At 32.7% G+C, this 19,436-nt stretch overlaps 2 protein-coding genes across 2 annotated transcripts; one reads left to right on the top strand and one right to left on the bottom strand.

Moving 5' to 3' along the window:
* The first annotated feature begins 7,074 nt into the window (after positions 1-7,074).
* Positions 7,075-8,523, top strand: LOC135143318 (cyclin-dependent kinase 1-like). Its single transcript, XM_064075178.1, has 5 exons — positions 7,075-7,192; positions 7,297-7,458; positions 7,510-7,626; positions 7,674-8,102; positions 8,144-8,523. Exons 2-5 carry the CDS (start codon positions 7,331-7,333, stop codon positions 8,394-8,396), a joined length of 927 nt encoding a protein of 308 aa, XP_063931248.1. The 5' UTR covers positions 7,075-7,192; positions 7,297-7,330; the 3' UTR covers positions 8,397-8,523.
* Positions 8,524-8,594: 71 nt separating this feature from the next.
* LOC135143319 (transmembrane protein 53-like) lies at positions 8,595-9,934 on the bottom strand. Its single transcript, XM_064075180.1, has 4 exons — positions 9,379-9,934; positions 9,160-9,312; positions 8,992-9,113; positions 8,595-8,937 (listed from the first exon to the last, which is right to left on the bottom strand). Exons 1-4 carry the CDS (start codon positions 9,526-9,528, stop codon positions 8,823-8,825), a joined length of 540 nt encoding a protein of 179 aa, XP_063931250.1. The 5' UTR covers positions 9,529-9,934; the 3' UTR covers positions 8,595-8,822.
* Between the last annotated feature and the right edge of the window lie 9,502 nt (positions 9,935-19,436).

Here is a 19,436-nt window from a genome sequence, read left to right as displayed (position 1 = left end):
CCAAACGAATTGAATGATATCAAAAATATGTACCGGATTTTTTTGAGAAATTGTCTGTGTCCCAATATTTAGTTGTTAGGGCTCGTATTTGAAATCTGTGGCGTTAAACTTATCACTTTAATCGTTTATTGTTTGTTTAATTTTTGAATAGTCTGTTTCTAGTTCTGAATTAAAGTCGAGTTGATTTTGTGTGGTTTATTCATAACCGATCTATTTGGAGGCTATAGTATTACCGTTTTGAGACGTCTTATTGGGCTTGTAAAGGAAATTTTTAACATTTACGTCAATATTCATATTACTATTCACATCAGGACATCATTCTCGCTTGTCTACCCTTTTCTGACGTGTTCTATATGCCTAATAGTAATAAGACAATACATAATACAATTAATAGGTAACTATTAATTGTCGCAGATTATTTTGTCACGTGCTAATTTGTCCAACGCTGTTTTTTGGCAGAGCCGCACTTGACAGTACAGCCGACTATAAAAAGTCCCTATATTAATACGGAAACATCCTAGACTTGGCAACAATGTATGGCTTATGACGTCACGCCCAAAAGTGCGCGTGATTTAAATATAAATTTTTAATAATTTATTGCTACACTATGAATAATCCCATGCACTTTTTACAACAATACCCTTGTTTTATGAGTTCTGCTGAATCATTTTCTGGCTTTACTCAAAAACGTGCAAGATGCCTATTAAGACTAATTGATGTACAAAATTTATAAACCTACTTAATGATGGCATGTTGTGTGTATGTTCTGTAATTGGGTTTCAACCTGTAGAGCATACTAACATATAATAATAATAATAATAATAATATCCTCAAAGAACTTGATATCAAATGGTTTCTTTCTTATGCATATTTTTTTAAAATTTGAAGCAGTGAATCTGTTTGCACGATATTGAAACCATTCTGAAGACCCTGCCTGTTGTCTAGTGAACGTGAACTCAAAGAATCCAGAACCATCAAGAAGGGGTTGACTAATTAAAATATTTGCCGTTTCAGAACTTACTACCGGTAAATTAACACCTTTAAGTGTTAGAAAGGGTGGTAAGGGATAATGGAGTGAACAAGACAGGGCTGCTATATCATAAAAGCCATCAGCTGTTAGCATTTGCAGATGACATTACAATATTGATAAGAACAGAGAATTAAGGGAAGTAGTAATAAGGAAGTTAGAAAGAGAAACGAAAAAATCAGGGTTAGAAAAAAATCAGAAGAAATCAAAATATATGAAATGAGATGATGAAGATTATGCACAAACAGACTTTAAAGTGTGTTCTATAACTATATAAAATTAATGAAATTAATTAATTATCTACTTTATACTATATTTTATAATCATCTGTAATTTAGTGAAAATTCGTAGCTCTATATTTGTATGACATTTATTAGTGTTATTAAAACTAGTGGTCGATTCCATGAACTTCATTTTTATCGCCACGCAAATACGTGCTGTGATAAACGATATAAATAGTTGCTAAAACCTTATAATATCTGATTATATACTATGGATGTGCAACGTAAAACGTGATTAGTTCAATATACATACCTACGTATATATATTGTACTAAAGTTTATGAAATTGTTTAGTAAAAATGTAACGTCACGCGGCATATTTTTTTCTGTCGATTACAATACATTAAATTTTAATTTCACATTAACTTATTAAATTTGTACGAAGCATATTTTACCACCTACGGCGATGAGTAAGGATATAATAGAGTAATTATCCAAACCTATATTTTTGGTAATTATTGGGCTAAATAATTAATTCACACGATAAAACCACAGCAATTGGCTGATAATAACATACTGGGTATCAGCATTTTTATATGAAAGTCTAGGTGAAAGGACCGATTAATTATTTTATAACATAACATTGTACAAACATTTAATTGGACAAGATAGAAGATACGTGCACTCACATACAATGTGCCTTGTAATTTATAGCAAACAATATAGCTAAATAACAACAATGGAGTGATCGTAAATGCGGGATAACCTCTTAGAAGACCATTATTTATGGACAATATGGATAATTTATCTAGATTAATTACGCCGTGTTGTTAAACGGCATAAAATAAAAAAAAGAACTTTTAAATAAGAAATACGTTCCACTGAAATGAAAATAATGTGGAGCTTGTTTTTTCGATTTCATGGAACTGCGATAATATATTCACGTTAACACTCTCAGTGCCGATATTATTTACCTTATCGCTCATTTAAATTTTGTGTCTAGATAAATTTTTATCACTTTTATACATATATTCGTGTTGCTGAAAATTCTATGTATTTAAAGACAATTAGTTAACAGTATTTAACAGCTAAATGTTATATAAGTGGTTTTTACCCAGTTTTTATATTTAGTCGCATCAATGGTTTTCATTTTTATTTATTTATTATTTATTTTTGGTTTACTTGACTTAGGTTTTAATCTTACCCTATTAAAATACTTTTCTTGCTCATATTGAGAAAATGTTAAATTTTTACTGCATTTTCTCAAATTGACCATTTTTCAATCTATTGAAGAATGAGCACATTTCTCCACAGCTTTTGTCCAATCAGAACTCGACGTTTTCCTTTTCTCCACAGTTCCCCACTATCACCCCTAATAAAAATTGAACTCGTCCATGCGTTACCCTGATTAGGTTTTGTTTGCAAGTCATCATTAATGTTAATAAAAATAATTCTTGTTTTTTTTTGTCTTTATTTACTTGATTGTATGAATAGAAAAAGTGTAGCGTTAAACTCGTGAGAAATTGGTCATTCCAATCGTGCAATGACCAACTTTCTCACTCGTTGAACAATATACTATTTTTCTCCAACAGTCACAAAAGTATGACACTATTTAACTGTCAACCGTCTGTAACGTTGACGTTTCCGTTCCTACGAAAAAATTTGGCTACATTTTCTGCTAGGTCTAAAAATCGTAACTTATACTTAATCTTAGCAGAAAAAAATGTAAAAATTTTTATCAGAAGAATAGAGAATGAAATATCAGAGGAAACATTTACATTTTATAGAGAATGCAAAGTTTCAATAGCGTTAACACAAGTCGCAGCATTTTGATCTGAAATGCTTGTGACATCAGAAGATACCAGCATTGTGGGTTTATCAGATAGCAATATTTTCTTGGCAATAGTTTCTTTGGTGAAACGGGATTCCTCAATATATCCCTCTGCAACTGTGCTGGATCTTCAACCTCGGTGTCTTTTCAGACACGTCAGGTCACCCCCTGCATCCACAAGAAGTGTGGCAGAAGTTCTTCGCATTGAGTGTTCTGTGTATTCTTTCGAATTTTCTAGTTTTAAGAATTTTGTTACAAAAATAAGAGGAACTTTTTGATTTTAGTTTGATGAACTTTAACTAGCAAGGCTGATTTTATATCATTAATTTTTAAATTGACCAGTTCCTCTCAATGACGTTCGCCTACAATTCCTAATATCAAGATAACCTGAAATTTTTTAATTTCGTTCTTCTGTATTACATATTGTTGACATGGTTTACCTTCATTGTTAAATATGCACTATCGGGCGCTGCATTTAGAAAGTGATACACTTGCTCTTTGGTAAATATCTTTTGTTGATAGCATGATAGCCCTCGCTTTGTCTTTTCAGGAAAGGGCGCAGTTTAGAATATTTGGTTATATCCACTGCTTTCTTTATATTGAAGGTTGACCTTAACATTGCATATTGTGCCCAAAGACCTAATGGTCTCATTTTAGTCGATAAATTCGAAAAATATTCCATACGAACATCATCTGTACATATAAGATTGACAACTTTTTTCTTATCACCAATCCATGAAACATCTATAGGCAAATTCATAAATATCACGAGATTTTGGTGGAAGCAAATTCAAAGAAATTTCTTTTGCACAGTTTAATATATCTGCAGGTATATCTAATTCTTCATTTGAACTCATTTTTATAAAAATTTCGAAAACTCAACACTAATATGGAATATGGCGGAGAATGTTTGACAAATATTTGCAAGTAGATATCCATAACTACATCTGTTCTGGCTACTTGTTTTATTATTCAATTTAATTCTAACCGAGAGCTTATTCTTGAAAACATCTCGATTTTAAAAATTTTTGCTTTTCTGTTTTTATTTTTTTCAATTTTTCCATTTCTTCATTTATTGAGATTTCAATATTTTGATTTATTGATTATTCAATTTCTCGTTTTTTCAATTTTGTTATTTTAAATTTTTTAATTTTAAACTTCGATTTTTCAATTTTGCCTTTTTTGATTTTTTAGCATCTCAACTTTCGATGTCTCCATCTTAAAATGTTTCGATATTTTTTCGATTTCTTTGTTTTTCGACCTTTGTATTTTCCAAATTTTCGTTATTTCTATTTTTCCATTTTTTACTTTTTTTCAATTTGATTTTTCAATTTTTTATGTTTCGATTTTCCTTATTTTTCAGTTTTTTGATGTTTGGACTTTTCGATCTTTAGATTTTTCAACTTCTCGGTTTTAGGTTTTTTGGTTTTTCAATTTTTCGATTTTTGAATTTTACTATTCTCGATTAATCGAGATTTCGATTTTTTGATTGTTCATTTTTCTCGATTCTTCAGTCTATATATTTTTTTAATTTTCAATTTTCAACTTCCATATTTCAATTTTTCGAATTTTCAAGTTTAAATTTTTTAGTTTTTTGATGTTTCGATTTCTTCGATCGTTCGATTTTGAGACTTCTTGTCTTGGTTTTAGATTTTTTCGTTTTTCCATTTTTCGAATTTTGAATTTTTCTATTCTCGATTAATCGAGATTTCGATTTTTCATTATTCAATTTTTCTCGATTTTTCGGTCTATTTTTTTTAATTTTAAATTTTAAACTTCCATATTTCGATTTTTCAATTGTTTGACTTCTCGGTTTCTTTAGTTTTTCAATTGTTCAATTTTTGGATTTTTCGGCTTATCTTTTTTTAATTTTCAATTTTTCAATTTTATGAATTTAAAATATTTTTATTTACCAATTTTTTGATGTTTAGATTTCTCGATTTTTCGATTTTTAAAATATTTCGACTTTCCGATTTTTAGATTTCTCTATCTGTCAGCATTTCAATTTTGGGGACTTTCGAATTTTTGGATTTTTCAATTTAAATTTTTTTTTTGATTTCTAAGTTTTTCGATTTTTGTTTAAATATATTTCCCATTGCTACTGCACTTCAGAGACGAGGGAAGTTCCGTGGAAATAACGTTCAACTAATTTTTTGTTTCAAGTGTAAATTATCATGACATAATTTGAAAGTAACTGTCAAACCAGTCAAGGAACGCTTTGGTGTTGCCAACATTATCATTTTAGAAATAAATTTCATGACCTACTAAGTTTTCAAAAAAACCAAAACTAATTCTCCACGATTGCCATAAGTTAAAAATGCCCATTCACACTTCCACATTTGCTTGCCCCCAGGACACAATCGTGAAACTCCAAGAAGAATCTCGGCTCAACCCAGAACCCATCGGGCTCGATCTGACCTCCGGACAACCCATCAACCCGAAAGACGCAGGCATTCTCGACAACTACGTCGTCAAAAAGCAAATAATCAACTCGTGCTCCGTGATTGCCAGCAACCTGCTGCTAGTTGACGAAATCATGAGAGCCGGAATGAGCAGCTTGAAGGGTTAATCAACTCTCGATTTTTCCATAACACTATGCAACAAATTAAAAAAAAATAAATTTCACAGAATGCACAGTATGTAGTTAAAATTTCTTACCTCAAACTCAATTGAGGATTATACTTGAAAGAATCGTATCACATCAGGTTTCAAAATGAAAAGCGTTTATTGAATTTTTTGAAATCATACAAAATTAATAAAACAAAACTTTATTTTTCATTGAAAAAGGTCTTTTTTTTCGAACGATTGACATTCCTATTGTAGCCAGATCTCGCAGTATCACTCTGAAGACACCAACAGAAGTCTGCAAGCATGGGTGGATACATAAAAGCAATATTTTTACGATTAAATGCAATCAAGTGTCCCAAAAAGTAAGAAAAACAAAACACCCGTTATCTATGTTTTGTGATGTGATATGGGTATAAAACATTTTTTCTTTAGTATATGGAGTATAGGTACCTAACCTATCACATCAGGTTTCAAAATGAAAAGTGTTTATTGAATTTTTTCAAATCATACAAAATTAATAAAACAATACTTCATTTTACATTGAGAAAGGTATTTTTATTCGAACGACTGGCATTTCTATTGTAGCCAGATCTCGCAGTATCCCTCTGAAGATACCAACAGAAGTCTGCAAGCATGGGTGGATACATAAAAGCGATATTTTTACGATTAAATGCAATAAAGTGTCCCAAAAAGTACGAAAAACAAAACACCCGTTATCTATGTTTTGTGATGTGATATGAGGATAAAACATTTTTTTCTTTAGTATATGGAGTATAGCTACCCAACCTATCACATCAGGTTTCAAAATGAAAAGTGTTTATTGAATTTTTTGAAATCATACAAAATTAATAAAACAATACTTCATTTTTCATTGAAAAAGGTCTTTTTTTCCGAACGATTGGCATTCCTATTGCAGCGAGATCTCGCAGTATCCCTCTGAAGACACCAACAGAAGTCTGCAAACATGGGTGGATACATAAAAGCGATATTTTTACGATTAAATGCAATCAAGTGTCCCATAAAGCAAGAAAAACAAAACACCCGTTATCTATGTTTTGTGATGTGATATGACTACAAAACATTTTTTTCTTTAGTGTATGGAGTATACCCAACCTCAAACACTATCTGAACTTTCTGTGAATTTTTTAGTGTTGCATAGTGATAATTAATCAGCTTGGTATTAACATAAAGTGTTCACTTAAGTAATTAACTTTTGTATTTATTCTGCAATGCAATTGACTTTAATAAACAAAATAAACGCAAACTTAACTAACACACGAAACTATTATTTATTATTCGTTTGAAACGTGTTTGAACTGTTTTTGGGGATATTTCGTCCAGTTGTTGGCACCGCGCCCAACTGTCACTAGAAAGAGACAGCTCGACCGAAATTGAGGTCAGTCGGAGCAGGATAACGACTTTTGTTTGTTGTTCGAAGGTGATTGGTCGGTTCAAATTCGTCAAACTTCTTTCTCCATGTTTTTAGTAGAAGCCGTTATTTGTTCAAAACTCGTAAATTATTAATTTAATTTACTCAAATCGCAAGTAAGTGGGTAGTTAGAGGTGTGTAAGGCGCGATTCGTGCGACCGATTAACTAAAAACGCGCTTTTCGGTTGATTGGAAAAGGGGTTAAGTTTGACCCTTGTAGGGTCTTTTTTCGTGTTTCTTTCAGATAAACAACAATGTCGAAGCAATCGAGCAACATGGACGATTTTCTCAAAATCGAAAAAATCGGCGAAGGTACTTACGGCGTGGTTTATAAGGGTAAAAATAAAAAGACTGGCCAACTCGTTGCAATGAAAAAAATCAGGTACAACGGACGCTTTCGGTGAAAGATTTTACAAGTGTGTTGATTTTGTAGACTGGAGGCTGAGGAGGAAGGGGTTCCAGCGACGGCAATCCGCGAAATTTCGCTTTTAAAGGAGCTGCGCCACCCGAATGTGGTCTCGCTTGAGGACGTCATGATGGAGGAAAAAAGGTTGGTGGTTGTGCACGGGCTCCCCGATGTTGACTTGTCTTTTCCAGCCTTTATTTAATCTTCGAATTTCTCTCAATGGACTTGAAAAACTACCTCGACAATATAAATCCAGGCAAGTACATGGAGCCTGAGCTAGTCAAAAGCTATCTTTTCCAAATAAACGAAGCGATTTTGTTCTGCCACCAAAGACGCGTGCTACATCGGGACTTGAAGCCCCAGAATTTGCTCATAACGCGCGACGGTACCATCAAGGTGGCCGATTTCGGGCTGGGGCGGGCGTTCGGGATCCCCGTGAGGGTGTACACCCATGAAGTGGTCACGTTGTGGTACCGAGCACCGGAGGTGCTCCTGGGCTCCGAGAAGTACTCTTGCCCCATTGATATTTGGTCGCTGGGGTGCATTTTCGCCGAAATGGCCACCAAACGCCCGTTGTTCCAAGGGGATTCGGAGATAGACCAATTGTTTAAGATATTCAGGTGAGTGTGGCCGGTTCGCGGGGTACCTAACCCAAATTTAGAGTTTTGAGAACCCCGACTGATGATTTGTGGCCCAACGTGTCCAGTCTGCCCGACTACAAAGCCACTTTTCCGCGCTGGACTTCGTACAATTTGGAAACACAAGTGAAAAATATGAACAAAGATGCCGTGGATTTGTTGAAACAAATGGTGGTGTATGACCCGGCTAAGAGGATCTCGGCTAAGAGAATCGCCCTTCATGCGTATTTCCGGAACGTGGACCGGTCAGTGAAGCCCATTTTCGATTTTAAATGACTAGGTTAGGTATTTATTCTCACGAGAGGGAATTGTGTTCTTGTTAAGTCAATGTTTTATAAACTAATTCTAACATATCATCATTGTGAATTATCTTCATGTGCGTAATATATTTGTATTCTTTCGACTTGATTTTGAGGTTAGGTCACATGACTTAGCCACGCCCTCTACGCATGCGCACTCCATTCAAACGCCCTCTTGATCACATTTTTTAATAAGTCAAAATAAATATACATTTGATAGCACCATAATTTAGATCAAAATGCCTAACAAAGTTGTGCATACAATAACAAATTTCTAAAAAAATAGCGCCTATGAACCTAAACCGTAACGAAGTGGTAACATGCGTGTAATCGATACTACAGAGAGTCGGGGAATTTCAGTTTGTGCCGTTGAGACACTTGTTTAAAAAATTGCATACACTGTTTACGTAGCTCTCTTTGTGTTCCGTGTAGTGTTTGACGTGTGGACTGCCCTCATAGCAAAGACTCGTGACGTCGACACCCAGCGATCTTCGATAGTCGGCGAAATATTCGATATCCTTCAAAAAAACAAATTAAATGAGCCACGACACACGTCAATACTTATGGTGAACGGAATCAGGACATCCTTCTTGGAATAGATGAAGTGCTGCGGCCACGTGTTTTTCTCGTCCTTTAAGTTCTCTAAAGGGTTGGACTGGAATGTCGTCTTGGGGTTGATATAGTTGCTAATTACCTACGGGCGAAAATTGCGTGAAAGCGGATTGGTTTATGGGGTTTACCTCGTAAAGCCATATCATGGACAGGAACATGGTCATGAGGACCGACATGGGGATGTTGTAGAGAGGTTTTCCACCGAGGATGGCCGAAATGGCACGAAATAGGCTCACGATGCGCCTCTTGCCGGGAGCGGAGTCGAAAATCACCCCTTTTATCTAAAACAATTCAGTAGAACAAGAAATTAACTAAAAAAAACGGGGGATTTGTGTGTTTTCACTTACTTGTATAGGTTTTGGGCTTTTCTCAAGTGCCAGAGAAAAATTCTGGTACAGGAAAGCGCCGCCGTTGGAGAAGCAGTGGATTATGATGGGGTGATTTTCGAAATTGAGGTCCACCAGCAATTTTACCAGACGCTCCCCTATTGTGATCATCTGGAGGCGTTTCCAGAAGAGACATTTCACGGGGGCTGTGTATCTCAAGGTAATCAGTCTAAAAAGAATAATTTACATAGTGCGTGTTTTCGCCGCTCTTAGAATATACGGAAAAGTAGGTCCCCTTTTTCTGTCAGTGTGTCTATATTGTGAAATTTTCAACGTATTTTAAAATTATCGTTCACGAAAGGTGGTCAACTCGCCCTACTAAAGCTGTGACGTCATCGCAAAATTTTGCTGAGTTATAACAAAAATTGGTCGAAGGTTATTTCAACAGAACTTCATTCGCTTCTGAAACGTAGCCTAACAGATACCCAAATGCTTGTCGAAATATCGAAAAATTGAAATATCGGAATATGGAGAAATCGAAAAACTGAGTAATTGAAAAATCAAACAATTTAAAAGTCGAAAAATTGAAAAATACAGATATTGAGAAGTCGAAAAATTAAAACACAAAATCGAGAAATTAAAAAATTCCAAAAACAGAAATGACGAAAAATTGGAAAATCAAAAAATTTAAAAATTGAAACTTCGAGAAATCGAAAATCATAAGATCGAGAGAAGAGAGAAGAGAAGGCGAAAAACCGTAAAATTGAGAAGTCGAAGACAAAATCGAAAAAATAAAAAATCAACAGAACTTTCTTCGTCCCTAAAACGCAGCCTAATAGATAACCAAATGCTTTTCGAAAAATCGAAAAAATAAAAAATCGACATCGGAAAATTGAAAGTTGCAACAAAAATTGAAGAATCTAAACTGGAACATGGAAATTCGAAAAATCGAATATTTAAAAAATCAAAAACCTGAAAAAATGAAAGATCGAAACACTGAAAAGTCGAAAAATTTTAAAAATTGAAAAACTCAGAAATCGAAACATCAAAAATGGAACAAAAAATGTAGATTTAAAAAAATTGAAAAATAAAAATGTCGAAGAACTAAAAAATCGAAACATCAGAAAATTGGAAAATCGAAAATATAAAAATTCCAAAGAACTAAAATAGAAATATTGATGAATTGAATCGGAAAATTGAAGAATCGGAAAATTGAAAAATCCCAAAACTGAAATATCGAAAAATTGATAAACCGAAAAATCGGAACTGAAAAGTCGAGAAATCGAAAAATCAAAAACTTGAAAAATGGAAAAATTGAAGAACTGAAAAATCGAAAGACTGAAAAGTCGAAAAATTGAATATTTAAAAAATCAAAAACCTAAAAAATCCAAAAATTGAAACACTGAAAAGTCGAGAAATCCAGAAATACGAAAGTCGAAAAAATTTTTAAATTGAAAAGCTGAGAAATCGAAACATCGAAAAATTGAACAAGCAAAACATGTAAAATTAAAAAAAAAGAAAGTTAGAAATATGGAAGAACTAAAAAATCCAGAAATCGGAAATCCACAATTTCAAAAATCGGAAAATTGAAGAATCGAGAAATTCAAAAATCGAAACATCGGAAAATTGGAAAATCGAAGAGTCGGAAAAGTGACAAATCGAAAAATCAGAACATGGAAAAATTCAAAAACTGAAACATCGAAACATCAAAAGATCGATGAATTGAAAAATTTAAAGATAAAAAAATTAGAAAATCGGAAAATTGAAGAATTAGAATATTGAAAAATCCCGTAACTGAAATATCGAAAAATTGATACACAGAAAACTCGGAACTGAAAAGTCGAGAAATCGAGAAATAGGAAAGTAAAAAAATTGAAAAGTTAGAAACGTCAAAAATTGAAAAAGCGAGAAATCAAAAATCCAAAATTTAAAAAATTGAAAAATCGAAAAACTAAAACATCGAGAAATTGGAAAATTACAAAATTGAAATGACCAAAAATTGGGAATTCGAAAAATGGGAACATGGGAACGCCGAAAATCGAAAAACCAAGAAATTGAAACATCATAAGTTCGAGAAGTTGGAAAACCGAAAAATTGAGAAATCGAAAAGTTAAAAACTGTAAAATCTAAAATTAAAAAAATTGAATGAATTGATCAAAAATCTATTAATCGAGAAATCGAAAAATTGAAGAATCGAAAAACTGAAAATTCCCAAAACTAAAACATCGAAAATTCGAATATTTAAAAAATCAAAACCTTGAAAAATTGAAAAACTGAAAAATTGAAACACTAAAAAGTCGGGAAATCCAGAAATACGAAAATAAAAAAATCGATGAATCGAGAAATCGAAGAATTGAAAAACCGAGAAGTCCAAAGGTTTTAAAAATTGAAAATCTGAGAAATAGAAATATCTAAGATCTAAAAAATCGAGAAATTGAAAAATCAAAGCATCGGAAAATTGGAAAATTTATAAGTCGAAAAAGCGAGAAATCGAAAAATCGGAACATCGAAAAATTCAAAAACTGAAACATCGAAACATCAAAAGATCGAGAAACCAAGAAGTTCCAAAAATTGAAAAATTGCCAAATTGAAATAAGCCAAAATCGAAAAATTAGAAAATAAAAAAAAAAACGAGAAATTGAACGATTAAAAAATCAAAAGATCGAGATCCCGATTAATCGAAAAACTGAAAAACCGTAAAATATAAATATTGATGAACTAAAAAATTGAAAAATTTAGAGAATAAAAAATTAGAAAATCGAAAAAATAAAAATCGTCAAATCGAAATATTGAATCCCAAAACTGAAATATCGAAAAATTGTAAAATCGAAACACTGAAAATTTAGAAATGTCAAAAATTGAAAATTAGAAAAATAAAATCGAGAAATCAAAAATCCAAAATTTAAAAAATCGAAAAATTGAACAATCAAAACATGGAAAAATTTGAAAATCGAAATGCCCAAATGCCGAAAATTCGAAAAACCGAGAAGTCGAAAAATCGGAATTCGAAATATTCAAAAACTGAGACATCGAGAAATTGAAACATAAAAAGATCGAGAAACTGAAAAGTCGAAAAGCCGAAAAATTTTAAATAAAAAAAAATTAAATCGAAAAACTAAAAAACCTGAAACCGAGAAGTCGAAAAATCGAAATAGAAATCGAAACATCAAAAAAAAAAACAAAAAATCGAAAATAAACAAAAAATTGAAAAATTTAAAATCGAAAGATCAAAAAATTAGAAAATTGAAAAAGTAAAAATCGTCAAATCGAAAAATTCAAGAATCGAAATATTGAACTATCCCAAAACTGAAATATCGAAAAATTGAAAAATCGAAAATTCGAAAAATGTGAAAATCATAAAACTGCAGATTTAGAAACGTCAAAAATTGAAAAATCGGATAATAGAAAAATTGAGAAATCAAAAATCCAAAATTTAAAATAGTAGAAAAATAGAAAAATCTGAAAATTGAAGAAATGAAAAACTAAAACCTCGAGAAAGTGAAAAATTCCTAAACGGAAATGACGAAAAATTGTGAAATCGAAAAATTGAAAAATCAAAACATCGCAAAATTTGAAAATCGAAAAGCCCAAAAGTCGAAAAATCCAGAAGTCGAGAAATAGGAAGAACGGACAATTTAAAAACTGAGACATCGAGAAATTGAAAAGAGAAAATTCGAAACGTCGAGAAGTCGAAAAATTAAAAAATTGAATAAATTGAAAAAAATTAAAAATCCACATCGAAAAGTCGAAAAATTGAACAAACGAAAAATGTAAAATTTTTGAAAAATAGGAATATGGAAGAACTAAACAATCGAGAAATTCAAAAATCGAAACATAGAAATATTGGAAAACTGAAAGAAGATCGAGAAATTGAGAAGTTTCAAAAATCGAAAAATCGAGAACCTGAAAAATCTAAAACCAAGTCGACAACCCTTAAAATAGAAATATCGATGATTGAAAAATTTTATATTTAAAGATTTAAAAAATTAGAAAATCGTCAAATCGAAAAATTAAAAAACTGAGAAATCAAAAACCTAAATTTAAAATATCGGAAAATTGAAGAAGCGAAAAACTAAAACATCGAGGAATTCAAAATTTCCAAAACTGAAATGACCAAAAATTGGGAAATCGAAAAATTAAGGTGTGAAACATCTTAAAATTTGAAAATCGAAATCGGCCAAAATCAAAAAGTTAGAAACTGAAAAATTTTAAATCTAAAAAGAATGAATGAAACCGAGAAGTCGAAAAATCAAGAAATAGAAGTATTGAAAAATCCCATAGCTGAAATATCGAAAAATTTAAAAGTGAAAGAAAAACTAAAAAAAACGCAAAATGGATAATGGAAACATCGACAAATTGAGAAATCCTAAAATCGAAACCTTAAAAAGTCGAAAATCCAAGAAATGAGAAACTAAAAAAATCAGTTAATCGAGAAGTATCGAAGAACTAAAAGATCGGGAAATGAAAACGTTGGAAAAGCGACAAATCAAAAAATCGGAACATCGAAAAATGAAAAACTGAAACATCGAAGCATTAACATCGAGAAATCCAGGAGTTCCAAAAATTGAGAAATTAAAAAAAAATAGAAAAACTGAAAAATCTAAAGCCGAGAAGACGAAAAATCGAAACACCAAAAAACCGAAAAGTCGAAAATGTAAAAATTCGAAACAACCGTAAAATAGAAATATGATTTGCAAAATTGAAAAATTTAAAGATTAAAAAATTAGAAAATCGAAAAAGTAAAAATCGGAAAACTGAAGAATCGGAATATTGAAAAATCCCAAAACTGAAATTTCCAAAAATTGATAAACCGAAAAATCGGAACTGAAGTCGAGATATCGAGAGATGTGAAAATAAAAAATTGAAACCTTAGAATCGTCAAGAATTGAAAAATCGAGAAATCAAAAATCCAAAGCTTAAAAATAGAAAAATCGGAAAATTTAAAAATCGAGAAATCGAAACATCAAAAGTTCGAGAAGTTGGAAAACCGAAAAATTGATAAATCGAAACAAGCCAAATTGTAACATCTAAAATAAAAAAAATTGAATGAATTGATCAAATCGAAAGAATAAAAAATCGACTTCGAAAAATTGAAAAATGCAACAAAAAATGAAGAATCGAAACGTGGAAAATTCGAAAAATGGAATATTTAAAAAATCAAAAACCTGAAAAATTGAAACACTGAAAGGTCGAGAAATCGAAAAATTGAAAAACCGAAAAGTCGAAAAATTTTTTACATTGAAAAGCTGAGAAATCGAAACATCGAAAAATTGAACAAATAAAAAATGTAAAATTTTAAGAACTGAGAAATAGAAACATCGAAGGACTCTTAAAAATCGAGAAATTCAAAAATTCAAACATCGGAAAATTGGGAAATCGAAAAGTCGGAAAAGTGGGAAATCGAAAAATCGGAACATCGAAAAATTCAAAAACTGAAACATCAAAAGATCGAGAAATTGAGAAATTAAAAAAAAAATCGAAAAATTGAAAACTCTAAAACTGAGAAGACGAAAAATCGAAACACCAAAAAACCGAAAAGTCGAAAATGTAAAAATTCGAAACAACCGTAAAATAGAAATATGTATCGATGATTTGCAAAATTAAAAAATTTAAAGATTAAAAAATTTGAAAATTGAAAAAGTAAAAATCGGAAAATTGATAAACCGAAAAATCGGAACTGAAAAGTTGAGAAATCAAGAAGTGGGCAAATAAAAAAATTGAAACCTTAGAAACGTCAAAAATTGAAAAATCGAGAAATCAAAAATCCAAAGTTTCAAAAATAGAAAAATCGGAAAATTGGAATATTTAAAAATCAAAAACCTGAAAAATTGAAGAATTGAAAAACTGAGAAATCGAGAAATACGAAAACGAAAATCAAAAAATCTATTAGTCGAGAAATCGAAAAATAGAGGAATCGAAAAATTGAAACACTGAAAAGTCGAGAAATCCAGAAATACGAAAATCAAAAAATCGATTGATCGAGAAATCGAAAAAATTGAAAAACCGGAAAGTCTAAAAATTTAAAAAATTGAAAAGCTGAGAAATCGAAACATCGAAAAGTTGAACAAACAAAAAATGTGAAATTTTAAAAATTGAAAAATAGAAATATCGAAGAACTAAAAAATCGAAAGATCGAAAACCCAAAATTCAAAAATCGGAAAATTAAAGAATCGAGAAATTCAAAAATCGAAACATTGGAAAATTGGAAAATCGAAAAGTTGAAAAAGTGAGAAATCGAAAAATTTTGATCATGGAAAAATTCAAAAACTGAAACTCGAAACATCAAAATATCGACGAATTGAAAAATTAAAAGTTTAAAAAATTAGATAATCGAAAAAGTAAAAATTTGGGAAATTGAAGAATCGGAATATTGAAAAATCCAGAACTGAAAAGTCGAGAAATGGGAAAATCAAAAAATTGAAAACTTAGAAACGTCAAAAACTGAAAAATCGAGAAATTAAAAATCCAATCTAATGTTATCTAATTTATTCACTTTCGTTCGAAAGCACAAATCGTGCCAGGAAGTTTGAATATTTTTACTCCGAGGAGGAGTAGCTGAGGCCGGCCGACTACAAGAATAAACGTCGCAGAATGTCATATCTGCTATCGCTCTCTGTTTAGCAGAATTAAAGAGAAATAGCAGCAGTGATTGGTCAAATGTCTGGTAAAATCGGCCGGCCTTTCGGCAGTACATCAAGTTGTTATAGCGCTATCACCTTCTGTTTGTATAAGTTAGAATGCAATAGCAACGAAACCATAGAATATTCCGTTCCATCACTGCACTTCTGCCGTGCACTTTTCCATGCGGTTCTCCACTACCAGCACCGGCTGGCCGCTATCTGTATATGTGTTGTGAATTTCTGCAGTCTTCACGTGGATGAAATTAACTGTTGGTTTAGGTTCGTTTCTAATTTCAGTAACAATGACAACAGTTAGTAAGAGAATTAGTAACTGATTTAAATTTTGATACTGTTACACATCAATTAAGCAATGACTTTCGGCTTTTAACGTACGATGATCAATTCATTGTATATAAAATAAATGGGCCGTCCGAAACCGCGCATGCAAAAGTTAATCGAAGCACGGAACAATAATGTCAGCTCCAGTGCAATAGCATTTAATACAGCATGGTATGAAAATTATGAATGGCTGACGGGGAGCGAGTCAAAAAACAAACTATTTTGTTGGTATTGTTTAATTTTTGGATATGATGTTGATAAGAAATTCAAAAAACTTCAGAAAAAGAGTTTTGCCTCTGGTCCTCTGGTACGATTGACATATTGAGTTACCGTGCTCTTTTGCCATCTTCCTAATTTCTCAACCCTGCTCCTGATATGCTACTTCCGAAAATGTGGTAGCCTCCGAAATTATTTCTGTCTTTAATTTTAATCATATACCATCCACATCAGCATATGTTGAACGCAGTTTTTCAGCTTTAAAGCGAATTACAAATTTTACTAGAAACTCCATTAGTCAAAATCGATTATCCAAATTATTCGTTTTAGCAATAGAAAAAGAACTGCTTACAAACTTAACGGAAGATCAAAAGTTCTATAATCAAGTAATTGACCACTTTGCCAATACAAAACAAAGACGCATTGAATTGGTTTATAAAAATTTCCAATTTACTTTTTTAATTTTGTTTTTTACTAATAAATAGTTGTTGACGTTTCATGTTATATTTTTTGTTAGAATGTGTTACTTTATAATGTGAATGTTAATTTCATTTTTATTTGAGTTTATTGTCGTTATTTTAATATTATACATGGCTTATATTGTATATATGCTTTACTTTATACCTATTTGAAGAATATTTTTTATTTTGTTTCACCAAGTTGTTATGACTATATGAATTAACACCATACAGATAGCAAATTATAGATAATGACTAACTTGAGGTCCCTGTTTCTTGTATTCTATGTCTTAAAATTTTGGGTCACTCACTGCTGGCCGACCCAACCAAAATAGTCACGAGCCGCCACTGAAGGTAACACATAATGGGTGGTGAGATATGGTTCAATAACCACAAGATCGAATCTCTTATTCTAAATACTGCTTGTCTGCTTTGTTCACAGAATAAATTTTTAAAATTTTTCAAACTTTTATCATTATTTCCAGTTGATTTAAACCACTTTGAAACAATTCAAATTAAAGACACTTTTAAATACCTACCACTGTAACACTAAGAACACCCGGACCCGGGGTGGGTTAGGTAGCATCGCGCTTGCCTGCCACACCTTGGGTCGTGGGTTCGATTCCCGCCCTGCTCTGGGTGTTGTGTATGTCCCCCGTTACCCTGTAATTGGGCCTCCAGGGCCTGTTGGGTAACGTTAACCAATAAAATAAAAAATAAAAATAAATAAAAACACTGTGATAACCCAAACTTCGCGCCTTAAATTGACCTTGAAAAAGTTTGGGCTCGCGAAAAATTCAAACATTCAAAATTTGGCCTTGGCTGTGATCGTCTAACAAACAAAAGGAACCTACGTTGTGTGTGGTTTTTTTTTAAATGGCGGGAAGACGTTCTTTCATACAAGTGAGCATACACTGCGTGCGAGCGGAGAGCGCAACAAATAATAGGTAAAATCGCACCCCTCTCAAGGAGGAAAAGAAGCGACGAGCGAAGGTGACTCGTGAGCTCGTGACGTTAGTTGGTATCTTGCACGCTTAATTCTATGAAAGTGTGCTGGGTATAAAGGGCACCGCCGACGGAAAATTGTCTCGGAAGTAAGTGCTTGTGTAAGAATGGTACCACCGGACTGCAGTCTCACAGCCCGAAATTGTAGACTTAGAAATGATACCGGATTATGGGATGAACACCACCGAATTATTGAACCAATTTTAGTTAGCATTTTACCATCCATCTACATATTTATAAAATACAACCTAAATATTCACAGGACTCTGCGTAGTAATTTCTGTCTAATATAATTGACAACAGAAAACAGATGACGGACAAACGGAAACGGTAGATTTATTTTCCACATTCTAGAACGTATGAAATGTTAGAAAACGCTTTTACGCAGTTTCTATATCGTTGGAATGGATGCTTACATTTAGAACCTCTAGCGTGTGCTACGATAATTATTTTACTTAATTTAGGGATTTTCGCGTTTTAGTGCCAACTTGCGGTCCTGTAAATGGTAGGTAACGATCAGCAAACAACATTTTTTTGCTATAGTCCAAGCGGCAACCACAAAATTACTAGGGTCATTTCTGATACGCTGATACACAAGTAATGGGTATCTTGACAAAATGGCAAGGAGAAAGCTGTCTTTCGGAGCAAATTCGATATACATATATCCACTCAATTCAAGACACACAAGCATCTAACTGGCCCCAAATTGTAGAGCTCGTATGTGTAGTAATATTTCGCCCGGTTGATCTCATTCTGTCGATTCCGGCAGTGCTGCCCTGCAGTAACATCATGCTGAATATCGTGTTTAATATTTTCTTACTCAGTAATGAGCTTTCCAACTTGGTCGGTCGTTGCCAACCAGCGAAGATTTGTAAGGATTAATGGATTTCTCGCCAACTCCCTCATCCCCGACACGTTAATTAATGATAGAACGCAGGGAGGATTAGGAAACAGTTTGATGTCAATGGGATTGAGATTTTTTTTTGATACCGTTTTTCAGTTCTGTATTCTGCGAGGTTTCGACGAGTCCAAGCACCCCGCTACCTAACTGATTGCAAACAAGCGACACTTATATCTTCGTCCAGAGTGTTTCACGTCTGTCAGGCGATGTCGGCTCCAATTTCTATCAATAGAGTGGTTCGTCAGAGGATCCTATGAGCTCTATTCTTTTTAACATCGTCCTGGACAACCTGGTAGAGAACCTGACAGCTTTAAAATTTGGATGTCCGATGGCAGGTGCAGTACGATATTGGGTGATAGGTTTTGCCCACGACGTCGTCATCCTGTCAGAGAACGACAAGGACTTTCAGGTGCTGGTCGATAGGGAGGTGGATTTTTTTGGGCTCCGGAACATGGCAGTTAACCTTACGAAATGTTATGTCTTGGTTGAAAGGAAGATCAAGGGCACAGTCATACCTGTTACAAGGACTGATGTCAACAT

Source organism: Zophobas morio, unplaced genomic scaffold (assembly GCF_036711695.1).
Source record: "Zophobas morio isolate AGI-343-1 ecotype UQ-CSIRO unplaced genomic scaffold, CSIRO_AGI_Zmor_V1 ptg000058l, whole genome shotgun sequence".
Classification (NCBI taxonomy): domain Eukaryota; kingdom Metazoa; phylum Arthropoda; class Insecta; order Coleoptera; family Tenebrionidae; genus Zophobas; species Zophobas morio.
Note: the sequence above shows the minus strand (reverse complement) of the source record. Positions and strands in the feature narration are given on the sequence as shown.

Excerpts from the sequence above, each read along its gene's own strand:
- LOC135143318 (XM_064075178.1), top strand. The coding sequence starts at position 7,331 with ATGTCGAAGCAATCGAGCAACATGGACGATTTTCTCAAAATCGAAAAA. Across the intron at positions 7,459-7,509 it reads GTTGCAATGAAAAAAATCAG|ACTGGAGGCTGAGGAGGAAG; the intron begins GTACAACGGACG and ends TTGATTTTGTAG. Across the intron at positions 7,627-7,673 it reads GTCATGATGGAGGAAAAAAG|CCTTTATTTAATCTTCGAAT; the intron begins GTTGGTGGTTGT and ends TGTCTTTTCCAG.
- LOC135143319 (XM_064075180.1), bottom strand. The coding sequence starts at position 9,528 with ATGATCACAATAGGGGAGCGTCTGGTAAAATTGCTGGTGGACCTCAAT. Across the intron at positions 9,114-9,159 it reads CCATGATATGGCTTTACGAG|GTAATTAGCAACTATATCAA; the intron begins GTAAACCCCATA and ends TTTCGCCCGTAG. Across the intron at positions 8,938-8,991 it reads AAGAAGGATGTCCTGATTCC|GATATCGAATATTTCGCCGA; the intron begins GTTCACCATAAG and ends GTTTTTTTGAAG.